The sequence below is a fragment of the Andrographis paniculata genome, unplaced genomic scaffold, assembly GCF_009805555.1.
Source record: "Andrographis paniculata isolate CXL003 unplaced genomic scaffold, ASM980555v1 Contig38END, whole genome shotgun sequence".
Lineage (NCBI taxonomy): Eukaryota > Viridiplantae > Streptophyta > Magnoliopsida > Lamiales > Acanthaceae > Andrographis > Andrographis paniculata.
Window position 1 is genome coordinate 2,391,699 of NW_026137571.1, and position 20,362 is coordinate 2,412,060.

At 29.3% G+C, this 20,362-nt stretch overlaps 3 protein-coding genes across 9 annotated transcripts; 2 read left to right on the top strand and 1 right to left on the bottom strand.

The window, feature by feature from the left end:
• The first annotated feature begins 3,426 nt into the window (after positions 1-3,426).
• LOC127250867 (splicing factor U2af small subunit B-like) lies at positions 3,427-6,158 on the top strand. Of its 5 annotated transcripts, none has more exons than XR_007838794.1 (6): positions 3,427-3,741; positions 3,957-4,125; positions 4,679-4,805; positions 4,897-5,334; positions 5,456-5,712; positions 5,813-6,158. XR_007838794.1 is itself a non-coding variant. In XM_051274309.1 (5 exons), the coding sequence occupies exons 1-4, from the start codon at positions 3,505-3,507 to the stop codon at positions 5,312-5,314; spliced, it is 951 nt and encodes a 316-aa protein (XP_051130266.1). In that variant the 5' UTR covers positions 3,427-3,504; the 3' UTR covers positions 5,315-5,334; positions 5,813-6,158. The 5 variants fall into 5 exon arrangements, 3 of the variants coding, with proteins under 3 accessions (XP_051130266.1, XP_051130265.1, XP_051130264.1); XR_007838795.1 differs by having other exon boundaries at positions 5,555-5,712; XM_051274309.1 differs by lacking the exon at positions 5,456-5,712.
• A 1,621-nt stretch (positions 6,159-7,779) lies between these two features.
• LOC127251068 (uncharacterized) lies at positions 7,780-11,940 on the top strand. 2 transcript variants are annotated; one of them, XM_051274628.1, is made up of 3 exons: positions 7,780-8,475; positions 11,421-11,572; positions 11,840-11,940. In XM_051274628.1, the coding sequence occupies exons 1-3, from the start codon at positions 8,264-8,266 to the stop codon at positions 11,845-11,847; spliced, it is 372 nt and encodes a 123-aa protein (XP_051130585.1). In that variant the 5' UTR covers positions 7,780-8,263; the 3' UTR covers positions 11,848-11,940. The 2 variants fall into 2 exon arrangements, with proteins under 2 accessions (XP_051130585.1, XP_051130584.1); XM_051274627.1 differs by having other exon boundaries at positions 11,421-11,843.
• Positions 8,469-9,369, bottom strand: LOC127251067 (uncharacterized). Of its 2 annotated transcripts, none has more exons than XM_051274625.1 (4): positions 9,119-9,369; positions 8,903-8,977; positions 8,756-8,831; positions 8,469-8,662 (listed from the first exon to the last, which is right to left on the bottom strand). In XM_051274625.1, the coding sequence occupies exons 1-4, from the start codon at positions 9,161-9,163 to the stop codon at positions 8,556-8,558; spliced, it is 303 nt and encodes a 100-aa protein (XP_051130582.1). In that variant the 5' UTR covers positions 9,164-9,369; the 3' UTR covers positions 8,469-8,555. The 2 variants fall into 2 exon arrangements, with proteins under 2 accessions (XP_051130582.1, XP_051130581.1); XM_051274624.1 differs by having other exon boundaries at positions 8,903-9,036.
• Positions 11,941-20,362: the final 8,422 nt, after the last annotated feature.

Sequence of the window (20,362 nt, forward strand, 5' to 3'; positions counted from 1 at the left end):
TATATTTATTTACATTTTTATTTTAATATTATTTTTTACAAAAATCGTAAATTATAATTTTTACTTTATTTATATACATATTTACTTTTTATATAAAAAATTATACTCCGCTGTCACTTAAATAAGTATCTATTTATTTTTTGTATGTAATTTAAGGTATATTAATATTATATTGATATGTAGTAGGAATAATGTAGAAATAACCAAAATAACCTTATTAGTATAGTGTGATATAAATGCAATGACATTTGTGTAATATATGATAAGTTGTAAAGGTATTTATAATATTAGGTAGATAGTACAATTACTAAAAAAGGAATTGAATATTTTGTTACGGGACGGACTAAAATAGAAAAAATGGATAATTTGTTATGGGAAGGAGAAAGTATAAATAATAATAATTAACAAAATATATAAAAATAATTTGATATATTGAATGATAATATAAAATACTAAAAATTATAAAATTAAAAATATTAATATAGAATACAACAGTGTTATATATGTTATAATATTTTTTTATATTATAAATAATTATGTATTATTTATTTATTTATTTTATTTTATAAAATATTAATATATAATAACTTTAATTATAAATATATTATATTTATGAAACTTGTGTTTAATATAATTTTATATAATTATATATATCAATAAAAAAATTATTCTTCATACCTATGAAATCCATATAAATACATCAAGATCAAATATGTAAAAATTCATCTAAATCAATTATTAAAATCCATCAAACTCAACATAAACTCTGTAAATTAAGAAAATTCACAGAAATGCAGACTTTTTAAAATTCAAAATAATCAAATAAAATTCTAATTGAATACATCCTTAATTTAGCCTTTAAATGGTTTTTTTTTTCCCTTTTTCTTTTTTATTAAAAAAAAAAAGAAGCTATTTGACCATATAAAGACATTATTGAATTATATGTTGAATTAGTTAGGATGTTGATTACACCTTATATTTATAAGTTTTTTCTCCGCACCACCGGGCAACTCATACTGGACATATTATATATATATATATATATTTATGTGTTGAGTTCAATGATAATATGATGCATAGATCAATGTTATATGTTATCAGTTTATATATTTTCACCAATCTCATTGAAAAGTTGTCATTTTTCATTTTCATCCGTCCCAAAACAAGGTTACAATTTCCTAATTAAGTAATTGTACTACATACCTAACATAATAAATACATTTCCAACTTACAATATACTATATTACACAAATGTCATTACTTTTATATTACACAATACTAATAAGGGCATTTTTGTCTTTTTTACTTCAACCAATTATAATACTAATATTAAAAAATTTACGTGCAAAAAGTAAACGACAATCTTGTACCGGGACAGGGTTTATTATATTTGTATTATGATATCATATATATTGTGCAAGGATTGATATGATTATAATTTGTGTGATGTTAGTAGCTATTGATCAATCTTCCATATATAAGGAGTAGTAAATTATATAGTACTCCCTCCGTCCCACATGCTATGTCTACTTTGCCGTTTCTGTCCGTCCCACATACCATGTCACTTTTCTTTTTTGGAAAATGATTACACACTTTAATCTCATTTTAAACTTTTTATTTTTTTATTTTTGAAATTTTAATTAAATTAATTAGTTATCTTAATCTTAATTTATAATTATTTATATTATAGGATAATTATTTTCACTAATACATTCTTAATTATCTATTAATTACACCCCTCCTAAAATACCGTGTCTACAGTGTAGCAGACACGGTATCTGAGACGGAGGGAGTACCATAAAATTCTGTTGTACTAATATATTTGTAATCGGAGGTTTGTGATTTGTGATGTACTTTGTCCGTCTCACATATGGTGCAATATTTAGTTTTTTTATATGAAAAATGTGGGTGGTGTATAAATTATTTGAATAACGTGATGAAATAACAATGTAGTCAATATATATATATTTTTATATATTTTAAATTATTATAGAAAATGTGGGATATATTAAAATAGAAAGTATTATAAAAGGAAGTATTTGTTATTTTGGTGTAAGTTCACTTACATGAATTATTAAGATTTATTCTTAAATATATTTTTCATTATTTTCAAATATAGTGTAACATTTGTTTTTTTAGACAGATAAAAAAAGAAATGTTGCAATTATTTGTGACGGAGTACTAATTGTTGCATTTAATTTGTGACGATTGTCAATTGAAATAGATTAATTCCTTGAAACCCAATTAAAAAAATAATTCATCATTAGACATTAGTAGTAAACAAAATTGAAACTGTCAAAATCAATTTTTTTTTTCCATTTAATTCTAGTTTATGACTAAAGAAAATAATATTTCATTCAAAATTTGTGTTAAACATTTATTTATATTATAATATTTTTTTCGTTCGTTAAATTTATTTATTTTAGTTCAGAAATTAAATTTATTTTATTACTAATTTTGTTAAAATAATATTTAACTATTACTCTCAATTCAATATTTATTTAAAATAAATACCACAATATTTATTATTATTATTTTCTTTATTTATTTTAATTTTTAATTAAAATTTTAGAATACTCTCAACTATCTTTTTATTTTTATTATTTTTTTAATAAAATATTTATTTTCTCAATTTTTATGTCGGACGTAAATTAACTAATTTTAATGAAATTTTAAAAAGTAAATGTATTTATTAATAGTGGATTGATTAACATAATACTCCCTCCGTCCGACTTATAGTGTGATATTTTCTATTTCTGTCGGTTTCATATCTTATGGTATTACTTTTATTTTTTGGAAAACAATTATACATTTTAATTATTTATTAATATATTTGTAATTATTTACTAATTATATCATTTTTAAAATTCTATGATCACAGTAACTTTGATATAATATCGGGAATGAATGGAGTAGCAAATTTGGACTTAAGCTCAATTATGAACCTTATTGTGAGTCTTATTTAATTTAATTATATTTTACTTTTATCTTATATATTATAATTAAATTAAAATTAAGAAATAGAATCTAATAATTATATATATTTTTTATTAAATTAGATAATTTTAAAAATTTAAATATAATTTATAAACATTTAAAATAAATTTAAAAATTAATATAAAATACATTTACATTATTATATAGTATATTTTATAATTTTAATAATTTAAAAGATACTTTTGAATGTTTTTATATTATAACAGTTTTTTTTTATATAAAAATTCACTCAAACCCAAATTCGTTAAAGTGGATTTAGTTGGGCCGGCCCAGCCCACAGAACAAGTTGAAGTTCAACTAGCAAAAAATATATGCAAATTCTCAATCAACATGACTCGAACCATGACCGTGTAGGGTTAAATTTGGAAATATGTATTAGAAAATAATAATAATAATAATAATAATAATAATAAATCGTAAGTGTGAAAACAGTATTAGGCCCCGAAACCCTAATTTGGTTTGAAAGGGAAAGGCAAGGAGAAGAAGAAGAAGAAGGGCGGTGGGGAAATGGCGGAGCACTTGGCGTCGATTTTCGGGACCGAGAAGGACCGTGTGAACTGCCCCTTCTACTTCAAGATCGGAGCCTGCCGCCACGGCGACCGCTGCTCCCGTCTCCACACCAAGCCCAGCATCAGCCCCACGCTGCTACTCTCCAACATGTACCAGCGTCCAGATATGATCACCCCCGGCGTCGATCCTCAGGGCCAGCCTATTGACCCCAAGAAGATCCAATCTCATTTTGAGGTATGTCTGTCTCTATCTATGCCTCGCTCCTTCCTGGATCTCTGTTAGAGAGAGAGAGAGAGAGAGAGAGAGAGAGAGAGGGGAATGACTGACCTTCCCTCCTTCTGATTAGGGCTTGCGACAGAACTGAAGAAAGAAGACAGCACTATTAATTTGTTTAATTTTCTCCAGAGTTGTGGTTTATGTTTGTTTGTTTGTTTGTTTGTCGTCGATAGGATTTTTACGAAGATTTGTTTCAAGAGCTGAGCAAGTACGGCGACATTCAGAGCCTCAACATCTGCGACAATTTAGCCGATCACATGGTGGGTAATGTGTACGTGCAGTTTAGGGAGGAAGACCAAGCGCAAAATGCGCTGCAGAATCTAATCGGGAGGTCTTATGAAGGTGGTTTTCCTTCTTCCATTACCTCATTTCTGAACGCATCAATGAATGCATCTTCTTGCATCTCACTGCACAATCTTTAGATGATCTTGGATTTCTGTTCTTGATTTGAATTTCAATTTGAATTTTTTAGACCGGAAAGTAGTGGTTGGGTACTATGCATATAGGTTTTTAGAGGTTGAAAGTAAAGTATTGGTAGACAATGCCTTTCATTATTTCTTCCTTTAGTGTTATAATTATGGCCCTTTATTAGTCTGCTAAGCTTTTTAATTTCTGTTGGATGCCGAGTGTGTTGTTTTGTCCTTTATACCAGACGTGGTAAGAAGCTAGTTATAATTAAGATTAGTTGGAGTCAGTAAAAAAGATTCAAGAATGAATTTTTGTAGGTGAACGATGAAGAATTCATGGGATTTTAGAGGTGATGGTGGAGTCTGGCAGTGTTCATTTTATTCGACTTGCATTTTGTATTTTGTGTTGCTCATTAAATGCCCTTTGTATGTTCTACTTCTAGCAGTCCCTGAGGTGCCATGACTAATTTAATCTTTACATGCTTTAGGTCGGCCTATCATTGCTGACTTCTCCCCTGTGACGGATTTTCGCGAGGCGACTTGTAGGCAGTACGAAGAAAATGTGTGCAATCGTGGCGGATACTGTAACTTTATGCATCTGAAAAAGATAAGCAGGTCTCCTAGTTTAGAAAATACATTTTCTGCTTCTCTTTAAGCCGCATCTACATTTTATAATTTATATATATTTATTTTCATTGATCTGAAGAGAGTTGAGGCAGCAATTGTTCCGGAGGAGTGGCAGACGTAGGCACGACCGAAGCAGAAGTAGAAGCCGAAGTCCCCGCCGTCGTAACCCAGACGAGCGTCATGGATCAGGAAGGAGGGGCGATCACCGCCACCATGACAGAGGCAGACGGCCCCGAAGCAGAAGCCCAGGCCGGAGAAGCGGGCGGAGCAGGAGCCCAGGTGGGAGGAGAAACAGGAGTCCGGTGAGGGAGAGTAGTGTCGAGAGAAGGGCGAAAATCGAGCAATGGAACAAGGAAAGAGAGGTTGCTGAATCCGCCAAGGACACTAACTGTAAACCCAACGAGATTCCTCAGGGCGCCGTCCCTCATGATGATGGCCAATTCTTCGATGATAATGCTCGGACATCGGAGCCAGAAAATGAGGATAATGACTATTGAAGCCCCGAGCAAGTTTCATGGTTTGTGTTGTATCCTTTCTTGACTCATTTCTATATTTTGTTAGTTTTGATTTTATTGTCGGTCGTGTTTAAATTCGATCTGCCTGGAGAAATGGCTTATTGCCGATTTTCCACTGTGCAGGTGCGGATGATTCACCGTTTTCTTTCTTTCAAAATACAGGCAGATGATTCAAAAGTACTAATTAAAACCCTAAAAATTGCACCCCCCCTCCCCCTACAGGAAAATTTCTTGATTTAGGTAAACAGGCAAATCCCGGGTACAGATCATTTAGGATAGCCGAAGAAAGGTTTAGTTTGTGTTGACTACCTCACTTTATTATCCTTTTTCTCCATTAGAGCAGTCGATTGTTAGAAACCCCGACCTAACATTTCAAGTAGGTAAGCTTCCACCTATATGTAAAACATCGTATTTAGCTGCGCAATTGTGTTTTTATTTTTCTCGAATGATTTAATACAGATGTCTGTGTAAGTTTTGCAGGGTCAGGTAACTCCTGCCGGGGCAAGCACTTTGTAGTAGCCAGCTTATATTTATATTTGAATACATACAGGTTGTTGGCCAGTTTTGTTAACAGACAGAAGATTTGCAGCGTGTGTGATGGCAGGAGGACTAGTGCCCGAGGGGGATTGGATCTTTTCGACTCTTGATTTCGTTGCACGGGTTCGTACTTCTTGTGGCTTGTAATCTGGATTGTGTTTAATGTTTTCTTGCACCCCTTGAATTTCTAGGAATTGTGTGTGATAGATGATGATTTTATGTGTGCCTTGAAGATTATTTATGTTTCTTTTATCTGCTGTTGGACCTAGAATTTACTTTGTTCCTGTTACTCCTCTCTCTCTCTCTCTCTCTCTCTCAAAATATTTATTTTCAAGAACTTGTGCAGCAATGAAGGTCTCTTTGATGTTCTTGTTTGCTTTAAGAGTTGAACATCAATGTGTGTATTTGTGTTGAATTTGATTGGGGATTTGGATTTTGAGTTGGGATTTTGAATAGTAAAATTCTTGAATTGAAATAGCGGTATGATTGATATAAATGTCAGTTGATGTGATGTTATATTTTGAATGCAAGATTAATTTTTAATATAATATATATAAAAAGAAATAAGTGCTTTGATTTGATATTTTAGATTGACGGGATTTTGATGAATAATAGTTTTTGGGGAAAATCTCCAAACAAACACACCTAAAGTATTTGAAGGATAAAACTTGTCATATTAAATGGGAAGGCAATTATTTTGTGCTTTTTTTAAAGAAAAATATATGTTGAATGATTTTGTAAATATGTTGAATTATATCGAATCATTTATGAAAATAAATTTTATTTAAAAAACAGATATTTGTTGGGAACTTTTAAATAAGTCAAAATATATATTCTAACCTTTTTCTAAGAAGAGCTGCTATTTGCTTTGTAAGTAGATTATTTAATATTAATATTATATTGATTTGTATTAAAAATGACAAAAATAATTTAATTAGTATTGTGTAGTATAAAAATAACAACATATGTAATATATTATAATTTATAAGGATATTTGTTACGTTAGATGGGTAATACAGCGAGGAAATTAAAAAATGACACATTTGTTTTGGAACAAAAGAAATTGGAAAATATGAGAAGGAAGAAGTAGGACTTTGGTCCGGATGAAAAAGTACTTCAATTTATGTTAATTTGAATTAGATGCGAGTTTTAATGAGTTACGATTAAAATTTTGATAAATTGAATATGTTAGTAATGATATATTTAGAAATAAATATAATGTTTGAAAAGTATAGAGTAAGAGTGTAGGAGTTATATATATATAAGTGTAAGAGTTATTTGGGACAAATAAAATAAAATAAACAACTCAATAAAAAATTATTCAAAATTTATGTGATTTTATAAAATTGAGCCAAATTTTTATATTTTTAAATTTGGGTCAAATTTTTTCATAGTTTTTATAAACTCTGAGCTAATATTTCTTTGGCCGTTCTTATCTTGCATCTCTCTAAATTGGAAACTCTCAAAAATTTTATTTTTAAATATTTTAAATTAAAAGTATATTCATTATTTTTATATTTAGTATTAAGAAAATAATAAATATATTAAGAAATAATTATTTTCTCTAGTTTTAAGAATATTTTTATTTTTTTTAAAGTTAAATATAAGATAAATGAATATATTTGTTTTTAGTAATAAAAATTTTAAAATTCATTAACAAAGAATTTATGAAATCATAAGATAGTTTTGAAAATATTGAACTTAATTTTATATTGTCTTGCCAAAAAATAATAACAATAGTGAGTATAAATTTAGTGGATATATATATTTATATTGTCTTGCCAAAAAATAATAATAATAGTGAGTATAAATTTAGTGGATATATATATATTATAAAGTGGTAGTTGAATGTAGCTTCTCTTAAAATAATATTAGTATTTTTATTTTTTATTTTTTTAAAAAAACACAGTAGAATAGATACAAGCAATGGGTTGAAATGAGATTGCTAGGAACAAAATAGGGTAAAGATGTAACGAGATGCAAAGGTGAAGAGGCACTTTATTTATACAGAATTTTAGAAATTTGAGCATTTTTTAAAAATCAATTATGCCTTGTATTAAATATATAAAATATTTTTTCCGCTCACTCAAAGTATTGACAAGAATAGAAGATCATCATCATTGTGCTCTCCGGCACAACCTAAATCCTTTTCCGATCGTCCTCCTTAAATTCTCCGGCGATCTACCTATGCTTTAGCACTACCCATGTCTCCTGATACAGCAAGTCAACTCTCTACACAGCAGAACCCTACTTCAGGGGTTCTTGGTTCCACCTTCTCTGGAAATCCATTTGTTATCTCATTGGCTCATCTAGAATTGTCATTATCGGATCAACCATCAATGAGCTTGGTTCCCCCAACAACTTATAGAGACAAACTACATTATATGGAGCAAGATGGTTATGAGAGTTCTCTCAGCAAAAGGAAAAGATGGATTTATCACTGGAGAAGTTCCAAGACCAGCAGATCCTATTGTTGCATCACAATGGAAAATGATTGACAATATGGTATTGGGTTGGCTGCTGAACTCCATTTCTCCATCTATCACTGTTGCATTTGGACTGCGCAATACGAGTTTTGAACTTTGGGAGCTGCAGCTCAAGGACAGGTATATACAATACAATATACCACTTATTTATAAAACCAAGAGAGAAATTGTCAATCTGCAACAAAACAATGTCTATGGCTTTATATTTCAACAAGATGAAGACCTTGAAAGACCAACTTACTCAAAACTTTTAATGCAATTTTTCTTAAATTAGGAGCTTCATCACCGTACATATTCCACCAGTCAGCTATTAAAAATAAATAAAAAATTATTAATAATGCAACATTTTATAACAAGTATGTTTAAAAATATAGTTAAATGATAAATTTATAATACATACCTGGTAAAGATGTAGATACAACTCTAATAGCAAGGGCGCTTCCAAACTCTCCAATTTTGTTAACAAATGTGTTTATCTATAGACAGTATAATGATAAAATTATTAGAAATTAATATATATATTATTTATAAATTTCACACATTTTACCTCATTTATAGCCTTTACTTGTATATCCAAATCTGGCTCGAGTCTTTTGATAACTTCTTTTACTCCTTTTCGAACCTCCGAAGAATCAAATTTACAAGTGCCAGAGTATTGAAGATTAGGATTTAAAAAATAAGCTGCATGAAATGTATATAAAATTAAAAAATAAAACAAACGATTAGCACAATATAAAAATAGAAAAGTAACAACAATAATTACCTGTTGTATACAAATCTTGATGCAATTGACTATACCGTCTTTCATCGATGATATTCCAATATTGTTGAAAATCTTTCACCGCGGTTTTTATTGCCATTTTTGCCCTATCCATTGCCTCATAAATGATAGGTAGTGTAGGTTTTTTTATCTTGATCAACTACTTTTAAAAGCTTCACTAAGGGTTCCATGACCCCACAAACTCGGCGTATCCGTTTCCAAAATCTTTCATTCAAAATCAAGTCTGATATATCTCCGGCTTCATGTCTTCTCCTCGAGGTATTATTGTACTTAACCCATTCTCTAGAAATACACATTCTTTTCAAATCGGTTGCATATCTCAAAAAATTTTCCATTGCAACAAACTCGGTTGCAAATCTTGTTATGCATGGTCGCAACAGATCTCGGTCATTCGTATATGTTTTCATCAAATTGACCACTTTATCACTATTGTATATAAATTCTGTAATTCTTCTGGCTTCTTTTATCGTATCTTTCACTGACAATATATCTCCGATGTCTTCTAACATCAAATCAATGCAATGCGCAGCGCATGGAGACCAAAAAATGTGCTTTCTTTTCCTCATCAGTTTTTTCCCAACCGCCTTCATACTAGCTTCACTATTAGTTACAATTTGTAGAATATTGTCAACCCCTACTGATTCAACCATCTTATCCATTAGGGTGTAGACAAAGTCTGCAGTCTTCGCCTTATTTGTACAATCAACCGAACTGTGATATATCATATCTCTATCACAGTACACCATAAAATTTATGATTGGATGGTTTGTACGAGTACTCCAACCATCACACATAATTGTACATCCGTATGTTCTCCATTTCTGCTTTAAAGAATCAACATACTGTACAACTTCTTGCATCTCGTCATTTAAATATTCACCACCAATTTGTTTACAGTAGGTCCTTTAACTCCAGGTCCAACCGATGCAATCGTGTCAATCATCGTTTGGTAGTAAGGACCACTATTGGCAGTGTGAAATGGTATTGCATTAAAATGAAAAAAATTTGAAATTGCTCAACCCACTTTTTTTGCATTATCTTTTGAAAACACTTATTCTTCGATTGAAACATGTATGGATCAAGTTTTTTTTTTTTTATGCAAACCTTCTGTCTTTTTATAGAGCTTTCGAAAAAATTTATTTTACATCATTTTGTATTCGAGTTGCTTCCTCCTACAAAGATAAAAAAAAAAAAAAAAAAAAAATATGATCATATATGATTGTTATCTCAAAAAAAATATACTAGTATTTAAATATATTATATAAATTCAATAAATATACCGGCTATAAAATTCAAGCTTGGTAGATCTCCGGATACAGAATGTCTACGCTGCTGCTCCATAAATTCCATATTTCTGCTTTCAGCCATTGCTCTTTTTAAGTGTTTTCTTTCAAGAGCATCTATTTTATCTTCATTTATTTCAAAAACTTTATATTCTTCCTCATCAGAATCATCTTCCAAACAAATGGAATTGTGTAATGCTTCTAACTTTTTTTTTTATGTGCTGCTTGCATACTTTTTTCTTGGATCAAGTATTTTTTTAATAACTCTCTTATTTCTTTTGGAGCTCTCGTGCATGCTTCAACTTGACCTGTAACATGTGTTATATGTTGTTTTATCCTAGTAATTCCGCCGTGAACAATTTTACCATAATAATTGTATTTTGCTTATTTTCTATCGTTGCTGATAGGAGTAGCATGATCCCAACCAATATCTCTGTGCGGTGCCATTTTATACAAACTATGTAATTGAATAATACAATTGTTAAAATATTTATAAATAGTAATTCATTAATTAAATAGACAAATTATACATTAGTTTATTAATAAATCAAACTTATACAAAAATTTAACTAGATAACTAATTTGTTTATATAAAAAATCTAGTTAAAATATTAATTTTTTACAATAAATTTACAATTAATACAAATTTTGTCTAAAATAATATTAATTTTAAATAATAAAGTTATAAGTTATTCTAAAATATTAATTTTAATGAACTCAATTTATATAGATTAAATAAAAATTAAATACAATCCAAAATAATTAAACTGAATTTATCAATTAATTAAACAAATTATTCTAAATAATTAAATCTAAAATAATTAAACCTATCAATTTAATAAAAAAATTAATCAAAAATAATTCAAAATTAATTTCAATAAAATAATTAATTTTATACTTATATTTATAAATATTGAAATTAATTAAAATAATATAATAATTAAATTTACCCTATTTTTTTACTTCTTCTTTCCCACTTCTTCCCCACGATTCTTCTTCAGCGACGCAGAACGGCAGTTTTGTTCTTCAGCACACAGACCAGCAGCGAGCGATGGAGCAGCGAAATTTCTTCGCCAATTTTTCCTCAACACCGACGATTCCAAAATCCACCTTCCAACACCGCAATATCCAACTAAAACACCTCGTTCTCCAGGTAAATGTTTCTTCTCCAATTTGGTCGAATTGAGATGAATTGGTACAATAATATGAATAAAAAGTAGAAAAAAAGGGTAAGAATAAGATATAATCGATTTTATAGATAAGATATGAATGATGGGAGAGTTTTTGTCAAATATCGGATATTTTTTACGAACCGAAAAGGTCCTTCCGGATTGGCCGAGTCGGACCGGACTCGGCTGATCCAGCGAACCATGATCCTGATGTTTCTGTAATTTTGATGCATAATGGATGCATTATAAAGGACTCTAAGCAGCAAAAAGTATTGGGAAGAAGGATTAATAAAGGCCATCTTTACTACTTGGTGATGAACAGTGAATTGAAGGTGTGTGCAGTGAAGAAAGGTCTTCCTTGGCACCAACGGCTGGGGCATCTCTCAAACAAAGTATTGCAACATCTTTTATCAAGTCCTAGTGACAATAACTGTGTTGATTCACATTGTGATGCATGCCATATGGTAAAACAGAAATGCCTCCCTTATGAACTGAGTTTTTCTAATGCAAGTGCATGTTTTGATCTTGTTCATATGGATGCTTCATAGGCTTCATCGATAGCATTCGGCCAACAAAACTAGTAGAGCTAAATACTTTTTGACTGTACTTGATGATTTTAGTAGAAGCACTTGCTTGGGTTTACCTCATGAATGTCAAGTCTCAATAGATGGTGAAAACTTTCATATCATTGTGTCGAATGTTAGAAATAGATGGTGGATTGCAACCAACGTATTGGTCAAGTGTGGAAGAACAAGTACCGAAAACCATTTATAATATCAGCCCACAATGCTAAAATCCGTGAAGTTAACTTTTGGTTTCGTCGCTCTAATGACACGATTAGTCATCATCTCCATCAAGTGTTGAAAGCTATCATTGAACTAGAAGAAAAGTTTCTTATGCAACCTAATGGCTCAACTACTCCTTCCGAAGTCTCTAGAAGTAGTAGATTTTTTTCCTACTTTAAGGTAATAACACTTAGTATGCAATTATATAATTTTAAAATTTTTATATTATTTTAATAAAAATATATAATGTCAGGATTGTGTGGGTGTCTTCTACCCTTGCTCCTCGATATCGTGGTAGAAAAGATTTTCTAACACAAAATGTGTTAGCTACATATACTTTTGACTTAAAGTTCACTTATGTGCTTACTACTGGATGGAAAGACACCGCTTCTAATTCAAGAATTATTAAAAATGCATTAACACGTGAAAGATAAACTCAAAATACCTCAAGGTAATTAATATGATAAGTGATATTAATTATTTATATTTGATTGAAAATAATTATATTGATTATTTGTGTTAATTATAGGAAAATATTATCTTGTTGATGTTGGTTTTATGTTGACAAAAAGACTTATTACATCGTATAGAGGGATTCGTTACCATTTGAAAGAATATTCAACATGGAATCCGACTCAAAATTATAGAGAATTATTCAATCTTCGTCATGCATCATTACGCAATGCAATCGAAAGAGTGTTTGGTGTACTGAAGAAAAAAAAAAGATTTGCAATTTTATCAAATTCCACAGAGCCTACTTATAGAATCAACGCACAAAATCAAATCATTATTGCATGTTGTATTATTCACAATTACCTTATGACCATAGATCCTGTTATGAAATTTACGAACGGATCTAGCGATTTTATTAAAGAAATCGAGTAAATAAAGCAAGATAAAACTTGAACTAGTTTTGGTTTTGAAGGCTTAGCCCCAACCAACACGGAAAACCAAAATCACACTACAACACACCCAACAAACGCGACGAACACAAAAGCACCGGCCTAAAACCCACGACACAAGACATATATCCCCACAAACCAAAAATACAAGGCTTAACAGAAGCCTACACGTTGATAGAGCCCTTTGCGACTCCACACAACAACACAGGGGAAAACAACCATGCAAATGAGCTCCACAGATAGGAGGAAAGCAACCGTCAAAGAACCACCGGAAATCGTCGCCGGAATGGAGGGCCAGAAAAGTTGAGCGAGAGAGAGGAGAGCTAGAGAGAGGGCGAAAGGATATATAGAGAGAGAAATATTATAGAGTGAATGATAGTCACGATCTCTCTCTCTCAATATATATATACTCAAGGCAAAGCAATGGATGGCCACGATTTAGATCTAGAATCAACGGCCCAGATCAAGCCTCGCAAAGGGACGCGGATCCCATCCGGGTAATGGGCGCGGATCACGGGCGAGAGAAAGAGGTAAGCGGATCATGGGCCTGGGTTGTGGGTTTAGGCCAAATGCTCTTGGGCTGCGTAAAGAATAGGTGTGTATTGTGTATAATGGGGTGGATCATTATGGACAAAAAATCCAACAGATCCCAACGAAGATCTTATAGTTGAAGTAGATGTTGAACTTGATCTTATTACCTTATAATTATTGTGTGACTAATTCATTTACTTTTTTGCAGTCAAAACCTAAAGCTGCATATTGGAAAAATACTCATTTTCCAATTATGCGAAAATGGTGATTCTTTATGGTAATGATCGAGCAACGGGAGAGGGTGTTGAAACTGCATCTATGATAAGAAGGCGTCAACATCTAACCACTGAAAAAGATTTCTTTAGCATTGAAGACATAGACAATTTTGTCTCTCAGAATAAAGTCACTTTATATCAGAATGATGTCTTTTCTAATGATGATATGGACAATTTCTCAACTCATGAAAGTAATATTCGTGGTGCAACTAGTGGAAATAAAAACAAGAAACCGAAGAAGTTCAAGGAGAAAGTTAATGAAATTGAGGAGATCGGGAGATGACTAAAAGAAGTAGTGCATACAATAGAACACGGTAATGCAATAATGAAAAAGAAAGTAAATAGCAAATTATGTCCACTTTCAGGAGAAGAAACTTGGAATTTGATTAAGGAATGTGGAATTGAAACAACACGATGGGCTCAGATATATTGTTTTCTTATTAATAACCCAGACCAACTTCGAGCGATTATTGAATGTCCACCCGAAGCACGCAGATCGGTCATTATGTATATGGTGTTTTGTTCTTCCGATGTTTTATAATATAGTTTTTGTTTTATTATATTAGACAAAGAAATTTTGTGTCATGCTTTATAAATAAATTAATCAAATTTTATTAAATATTTTTATTTTTCGTTATTTATATAATATATAGGCAAAATAGTAAAATTATTCTATTTTCCTTTCCCTCCCGTGCCTAACCAAACACAAAAATATTATTTTTCCTCGCCTCTCTTCCCTTCCATATGAATCAAACACGCTATTACAATTTTAATATTCTCTTCTCTCCATTCGCCTCCCCTCCCTTTTATTAAGTTCACTTCCCTCCCCTCCCCTCATTTCAACCAAACAGACCCTTAAGGGCACACAGTGCTATGGACTTCATTACAAATCTGGAACTTCACAGTAGTTGGAAGCGTGTGCAGATGTTGATTGGGGTGCTTGTGTAGACACTAGGAAGTCGATTACAGATTATTGTGTTTTTTTTAAAGGAATCTCATATCTTGGAAAGCTAAAAAATATTGTACAATTAACATCTCTACAACTAAGTCATAATACAGCTAAATCATAATACAGAAGTATGAGTGGCTACTTGTGAATTACTATGGATTTTCAACCTACTTGAGGCCCTCAAGATTAATGTCATCGCCCATATTCCTTTGCATTGTGACAATCAGACTGCTCTCTACATCACTGAAAACTTGGTATTTCATGAGAGAACTAAGCACATAGAAATAGCCTGTCACCTCATCAGACATCACTACGAGAGGAAGTTCATCCTACCTGTTTACATCCAAGAAAGTGACCAGGTTGCTGACATTTTTACCAAGCTCTTGACTGGTTGCGCTTTTTGAAAAAATATATTTTATATTTATATATATATATATATTTATACTATTTTTAATGGAAAAATATATATATTTTTAATAAAATTACATTAATTTTTTACAAAATATTTTAAAAATAATAAAAATTAATATTTTATAAAATTCTCCTAATTTTTAATAACTAATAATAAAATTCTAAAAAAAATCTATCCACCGAAAAAAGTTCAATTAAATATATATATATAATATCCTTAATTACATTTTACATATAAACAATCAATGCAAAATCGTTATTTTATCAAACACTTTAGCACAAACAATTAATATATTCAACTAGTCAAACGAGCTAATCGAATCAGCTAACAACTAATTGTCAAACACTCCTTTATTTACACAAATATCATTCCATTACAAATAAAGTCGAAAGGCAAATTTAACTTTTAACATAAAATCCACGGACTATTATTATAATACAATATTTTTTAATCTTTAGACCTAAAATAAATATAACTCGTTCACCTAAACAAAAAGTGTATATTTTTACTTAAAAATAAAAATATATATATATTATGCAATTTACCAATTTTACTAATGATATAATCATTTTATTGTTAGCCGGCAGTGAATTTAACCGGTAAAAAGTAAACCGTGCAGTTGCGGTAGTCCAATTGCAGTCTATTGTCCAGTCACATTCATAAATTTCACCAAACTAATAAATGAGAAATTTATGTTAATTTCTCTGCATAAATATACATTTTTGCATGTATATAAAATATTTTTTTCTCCATCCAATGTAATATGAGTGTATTACTGTAGACACGAAAATTTAAATAAAGTATAATTAGTAAGTAATTAAGAAGTGTATTAGTAAAAATAATTAGTATTTAGTAAAAATAATTAAGAAGTGTATATAATTAGTATTTAGTAAAAATAATTATAGATTAAGATAAGTAAATAGTTTAATTAAAATTAAAAAAATTAAAAAAATTAAAATTTAAAATGCGATTAAAGTGCATAATTATATTTCCAAAAATAGAAATGACAAGTTATGTGGGATGGACGAAAATAAAAAATAGGGACGAATTATGTGGGACGGAGGGAGTATTTTTTTTTTATCCATCTCATAAAATATAATAACTTTCTATTCATTTTAACAATATTTAATACTTCCTCTATTCCATAACAAGGTATCCATTTACCTTTTGCGTCATTGTACTTAACGTTAAAAATATTTTTATATTTGTATAATTTTTTATACAAATGTCATTATATTAGTATTATAAGACACTAATAGAAATATTTTTGCAATTTTTTCTTAATTTGTAATACGTTTTGATATAATAATTAATATCCAAAGATCAATATGCAAAAAGTAAATGGATACTTAGTTATAGGACGGAGGGAGTAAATAAAAAAATCAATTTAATTAAATTTATAATCTTAAACATGGGACTCATTTGAAAATCTTTTTTTATATATATTGTTCTCTTCGATAAATAAATATTTTTACATATTTAAACTTTCTCATTTTTTATAAAATTAGTTTTAAGTTGATTATAAATAAATATTTTTATTTATTTATTTGTATTATATAAAAAATTATTATCTATAAAATAATATTCATATTATATATATTTTATTGAGATTCAATATAAAAAATGTTTAAAAATACCAACAATACTACTTATATAAAAATAATAAAATAATATCGTAATTTATTATTAATTATTTATTAATCTACCCTAATTAAAATACAGTATCTCTAACAAAATGAGAGACTCGGGTCTGAGGCCTGGGGGAGTATTTCTTTTAAAAATGATTAAGTTTAATAATTATTTTATTTAAAATATTATACTCCATCTCCCTCTTTTTCACATTGTAGGTCCGGGTTATTGTAAATATGAATGAAAATTTATGATAAGTATAATTAGTAGATAATTAAGAATATATTAGTGAAAATAATTATTTTACAATATAAATAACTATAGATTAAAATTAAAATGATTAATTAGTTTAATTAAAATTTTAAAAAAATTAAATTAAAAAATTTAAAATGAGATTAAGGTATATAATCATTTTTCAAAAAGAAAAAAAAAAATGACATGAGATACGGAACAGACAGAAACGACAATATAAACATGATAGGTGGGACGAAGGAAGTATTAGTTTTGTAGTTGAAATTTTTTATCTTTATTAAAAATAAAAACTTTAATTCAAAATATAGGGCATACGTACACAATTTATGTGTACTCCCTCCTCCCAATAGTTTTTTAAAAGAAATTTGTAGTAAATTAAAATAATAATAATAATAATAATAAAACAAAACTTTAGAATCAAACTTAAAATTAATTATAGATTAGCACAACTTAACATAAACTTATTGTCAATGCAAGACCACAGACGTGATGAGCAACTGAAACCACCGGAACGTAATAAGCCTAGATAAGGCGTCCAAACCTAATACGTGGTGCCCAGACAAATGCCAGACTAATGCAAAAGTCGTTTGAACTAATGCAAATATCACTCGGACTACTGTAGAATTTGTCCGGGATATTGCATGAGTCGCCTGGATTAATGCAAACGTCGTCTCCACTGATGCGAAAGTTGTCCAAGCTGATGAGAAACTGTCGGGATAGAAGGCACGGCGCCGGGATAGCTGTGCAGGTAGTGTCAGATGATTGCAGAAGGATGTGTGTATTTCAGGAGGTCCAGGCGTAATAAAAAATATTTACAAAGGTCCGGGCATGTTTTAAGAAGGTGGGCGCTGCCAGATATATTTTAGATAATCTGGTGCTGTTAAATTTATTTTCCTGAAGGTGGGGTGCCGCCAAATAAATTTTAGATAGTTCGGGCGCTGTCAAATTTATTTTCCTGAAGATGGAGCGCCGGCAAATAAATTTTAGATAGTTCGGGCGTTATCATATTTATTTTTCGAAAGGCGGGACGCTGCCAGATTTATTTTTCAAAAGGCGGGACACTGCCAGATATATTTTAGATACTGCAGCCCTGTTAGATTTATTTTTCTGAAGGCAGTGTGCCAGATTTATTTTACAAATGTCTGAGCTTATCTTCAGATATGATATACAAAGGTAGGGGCGAAGCAGATGCGCCCCAACCATGATAAAATATTATACTCCCTTCGTCCCTTAACAATCTATCCATTTTCTATTTTCATTCGTCCCATAGTAACTGTACTTTCTACTGATATTAAAAATATTCTTACAACTTACAATATATTACACAAACGTCATTACGTTTATATCATACAATACTAATAAGATTATTTTAGTATTTTCTATTTTATTCATACCGCATCTCAATATAATACTAATATTTCTAAAACTCCGTATAAAAAACAAATAGATACATAGATAAGGGACGGAGGGAATATTTATTTTATTTTATTTTATTTTATCAGAAAGTTGAATATATTTTCATGTATATTTACAAAAACTAAGGCGTGTTTTACGGAAGTAGAGACGCCCCAACTGATTTTATATTATATTTATTTTATTTTATCATATCTATTTTAGAAAGTTGATTTCTAAATTTAGGAAGCTAAAATATAATTTAACTTGTATTTATTTATGTATCAAAGATATGAGAGTTGCGTTAATTCGCACATATCGTTTAGATTTTATAAATAGATATTGTAATTATTGTAAAAAACTCATATTCAACATCTCAATGAAATTTATTATTTCTTTTATTTCCTACAATTTATTTAAATCTTTAGCATTTTTTTTTCTTCTCCAATTTCTTCACTGTCAAAAATCTAAGCACTGCATTTAATACGAATTAAGAATTTTTATCGCTCTAATTCCTCCAAAAAGAAGCCCTTGGTTATTGTAACAAAGTTAACTATATATAAAAATACCCTTAGGAGTAAAATTACACATTCATCTTCCTATTATATACTACTCTCTCCGTCCAATTTTTATTGTCCTAAAATATATTTGCACAGTTTTTTAGGTGATTGTCTTTTTGTTATAAATTAACAAATTTGACCTATGGTAGAGATTAAAAGTAATAAATGAATGATAGAAATGTAAAATTTGTGTTTAAAAAAAAAAAAGACAATAGTGGTTGGAGGTCCCAAATAGAAAAGTAGTAGGACATTAATTTGTGGAAGGAGGAAGTATATAATACTACTATTTTAAATTTACATAGAAAAAATAGACAGATAAATTGATATTGAATGCGAGATGATATTTTGATAATTAGAAGTAAAAGTAATAAATTGACAATTGAATAGAGATCACATATAAAAATAAACAAATAAATTATTTAAGTCCAGTAAGGAATAATTTAGTGGTGTGAGATGGGTCATGAGTTCAAAAGTATGTAATAGATAGTTCGTCTAGTATAATTTATCTTGTTAAATCTAATTTACAAGCTATTATATTCATATGAAAATTTACCAAAAATGCACTAAAAAAATAGAAATAAATTATCTCAAAACAACACTAAAATGAGACTATTCAAATGAAATAGTGGGAATACAATTCATGTTATTATAAAATACTTCTCTGTATTAAAAACAATTATTTTTCTGATTAGTGATACAAGGTAATAATATTTAATAAATAATAATAATAGTAATAATTTATAATATTATTTTATTATTTTTTATATGATTAATAATATTGATAATTTTAAAATAAATTTGATATATATGATTAAAATTTTAAAAATATATTTTTAAATATTTTAAAACTTATATAGCAATAAAAAAAATATATGGAATATAAATATTATTTTGTAGCGAATAAATTTTATATAATACAAGTAAATAGAAAAATACAATTATTTATTTATAATTAATATAAACCAATTTTATAAAAGAAATAAATTTTAAATACAGATAAAAATATATTTATTGAAAAGACATAGAAATATAGGTATTTTGAATGGATCTATACCATATATAATTTTATATATAATATAATTAATTA

Bases quoted from the DNA above. Each gene is read 5' to 3' on its own strand.
- LOC127250867 (XM_051274309.1), top strand. From the start codon at position 3,505: ATGGCGGAGCACTTGGCGTCGATTTTCGGGACCGAGAAGGACCGTGTG. The intron at 4,126-4,678 runs GTGGTTTTCCTT...TACATGCTTTAG, and splicing joins AATCGGGAGGTCTTATGAAG to GTCGGCCTATCATTGCTGAC. The intron at 4,806-4,896 runs GTCTCCTAGTTT...ATTGATCTGAAG, and splicing joins CATCTGAAAAAGATAAGCAG to AGAGTTGAGGCAGCAATTGT.
- LOC127251068 (XM_051274627.1), top strand. From the start codon at position 8,264: ATGGTTATGAGAGTTCTCTCAGCAAAAGGAAAAGATGGATTTATCACT. The intron at 8,476-11,420 runs GTATATACAATA...ATTCTTCTTCAG, and splicing joins GAGCTGCAGCTCAAGGACAG to CGACGCAGAACGGCAGTTTT.
- LOC127251067 (XM_051274624.1), bottom strand. From the start codon at position 9,230: ATGGATAGGGCAAAAATGGCAATAAAAACCGCGGTGAAAGATTTTCAA. The intron at 9,037-9,118 runs GTAATTATTGTT...CATTTCATGCAG, and splicing joins TCAAGATTTGTATACAACAG to CTTATTTTTTAAATCCTAAT. The intron at 8,663-8,755 runs GTATGTATTATA...TATTTTTAATAG, and splicing joins TGTATCTACATCTTTACCAG to CTGACTGGTGGAATATGTAC.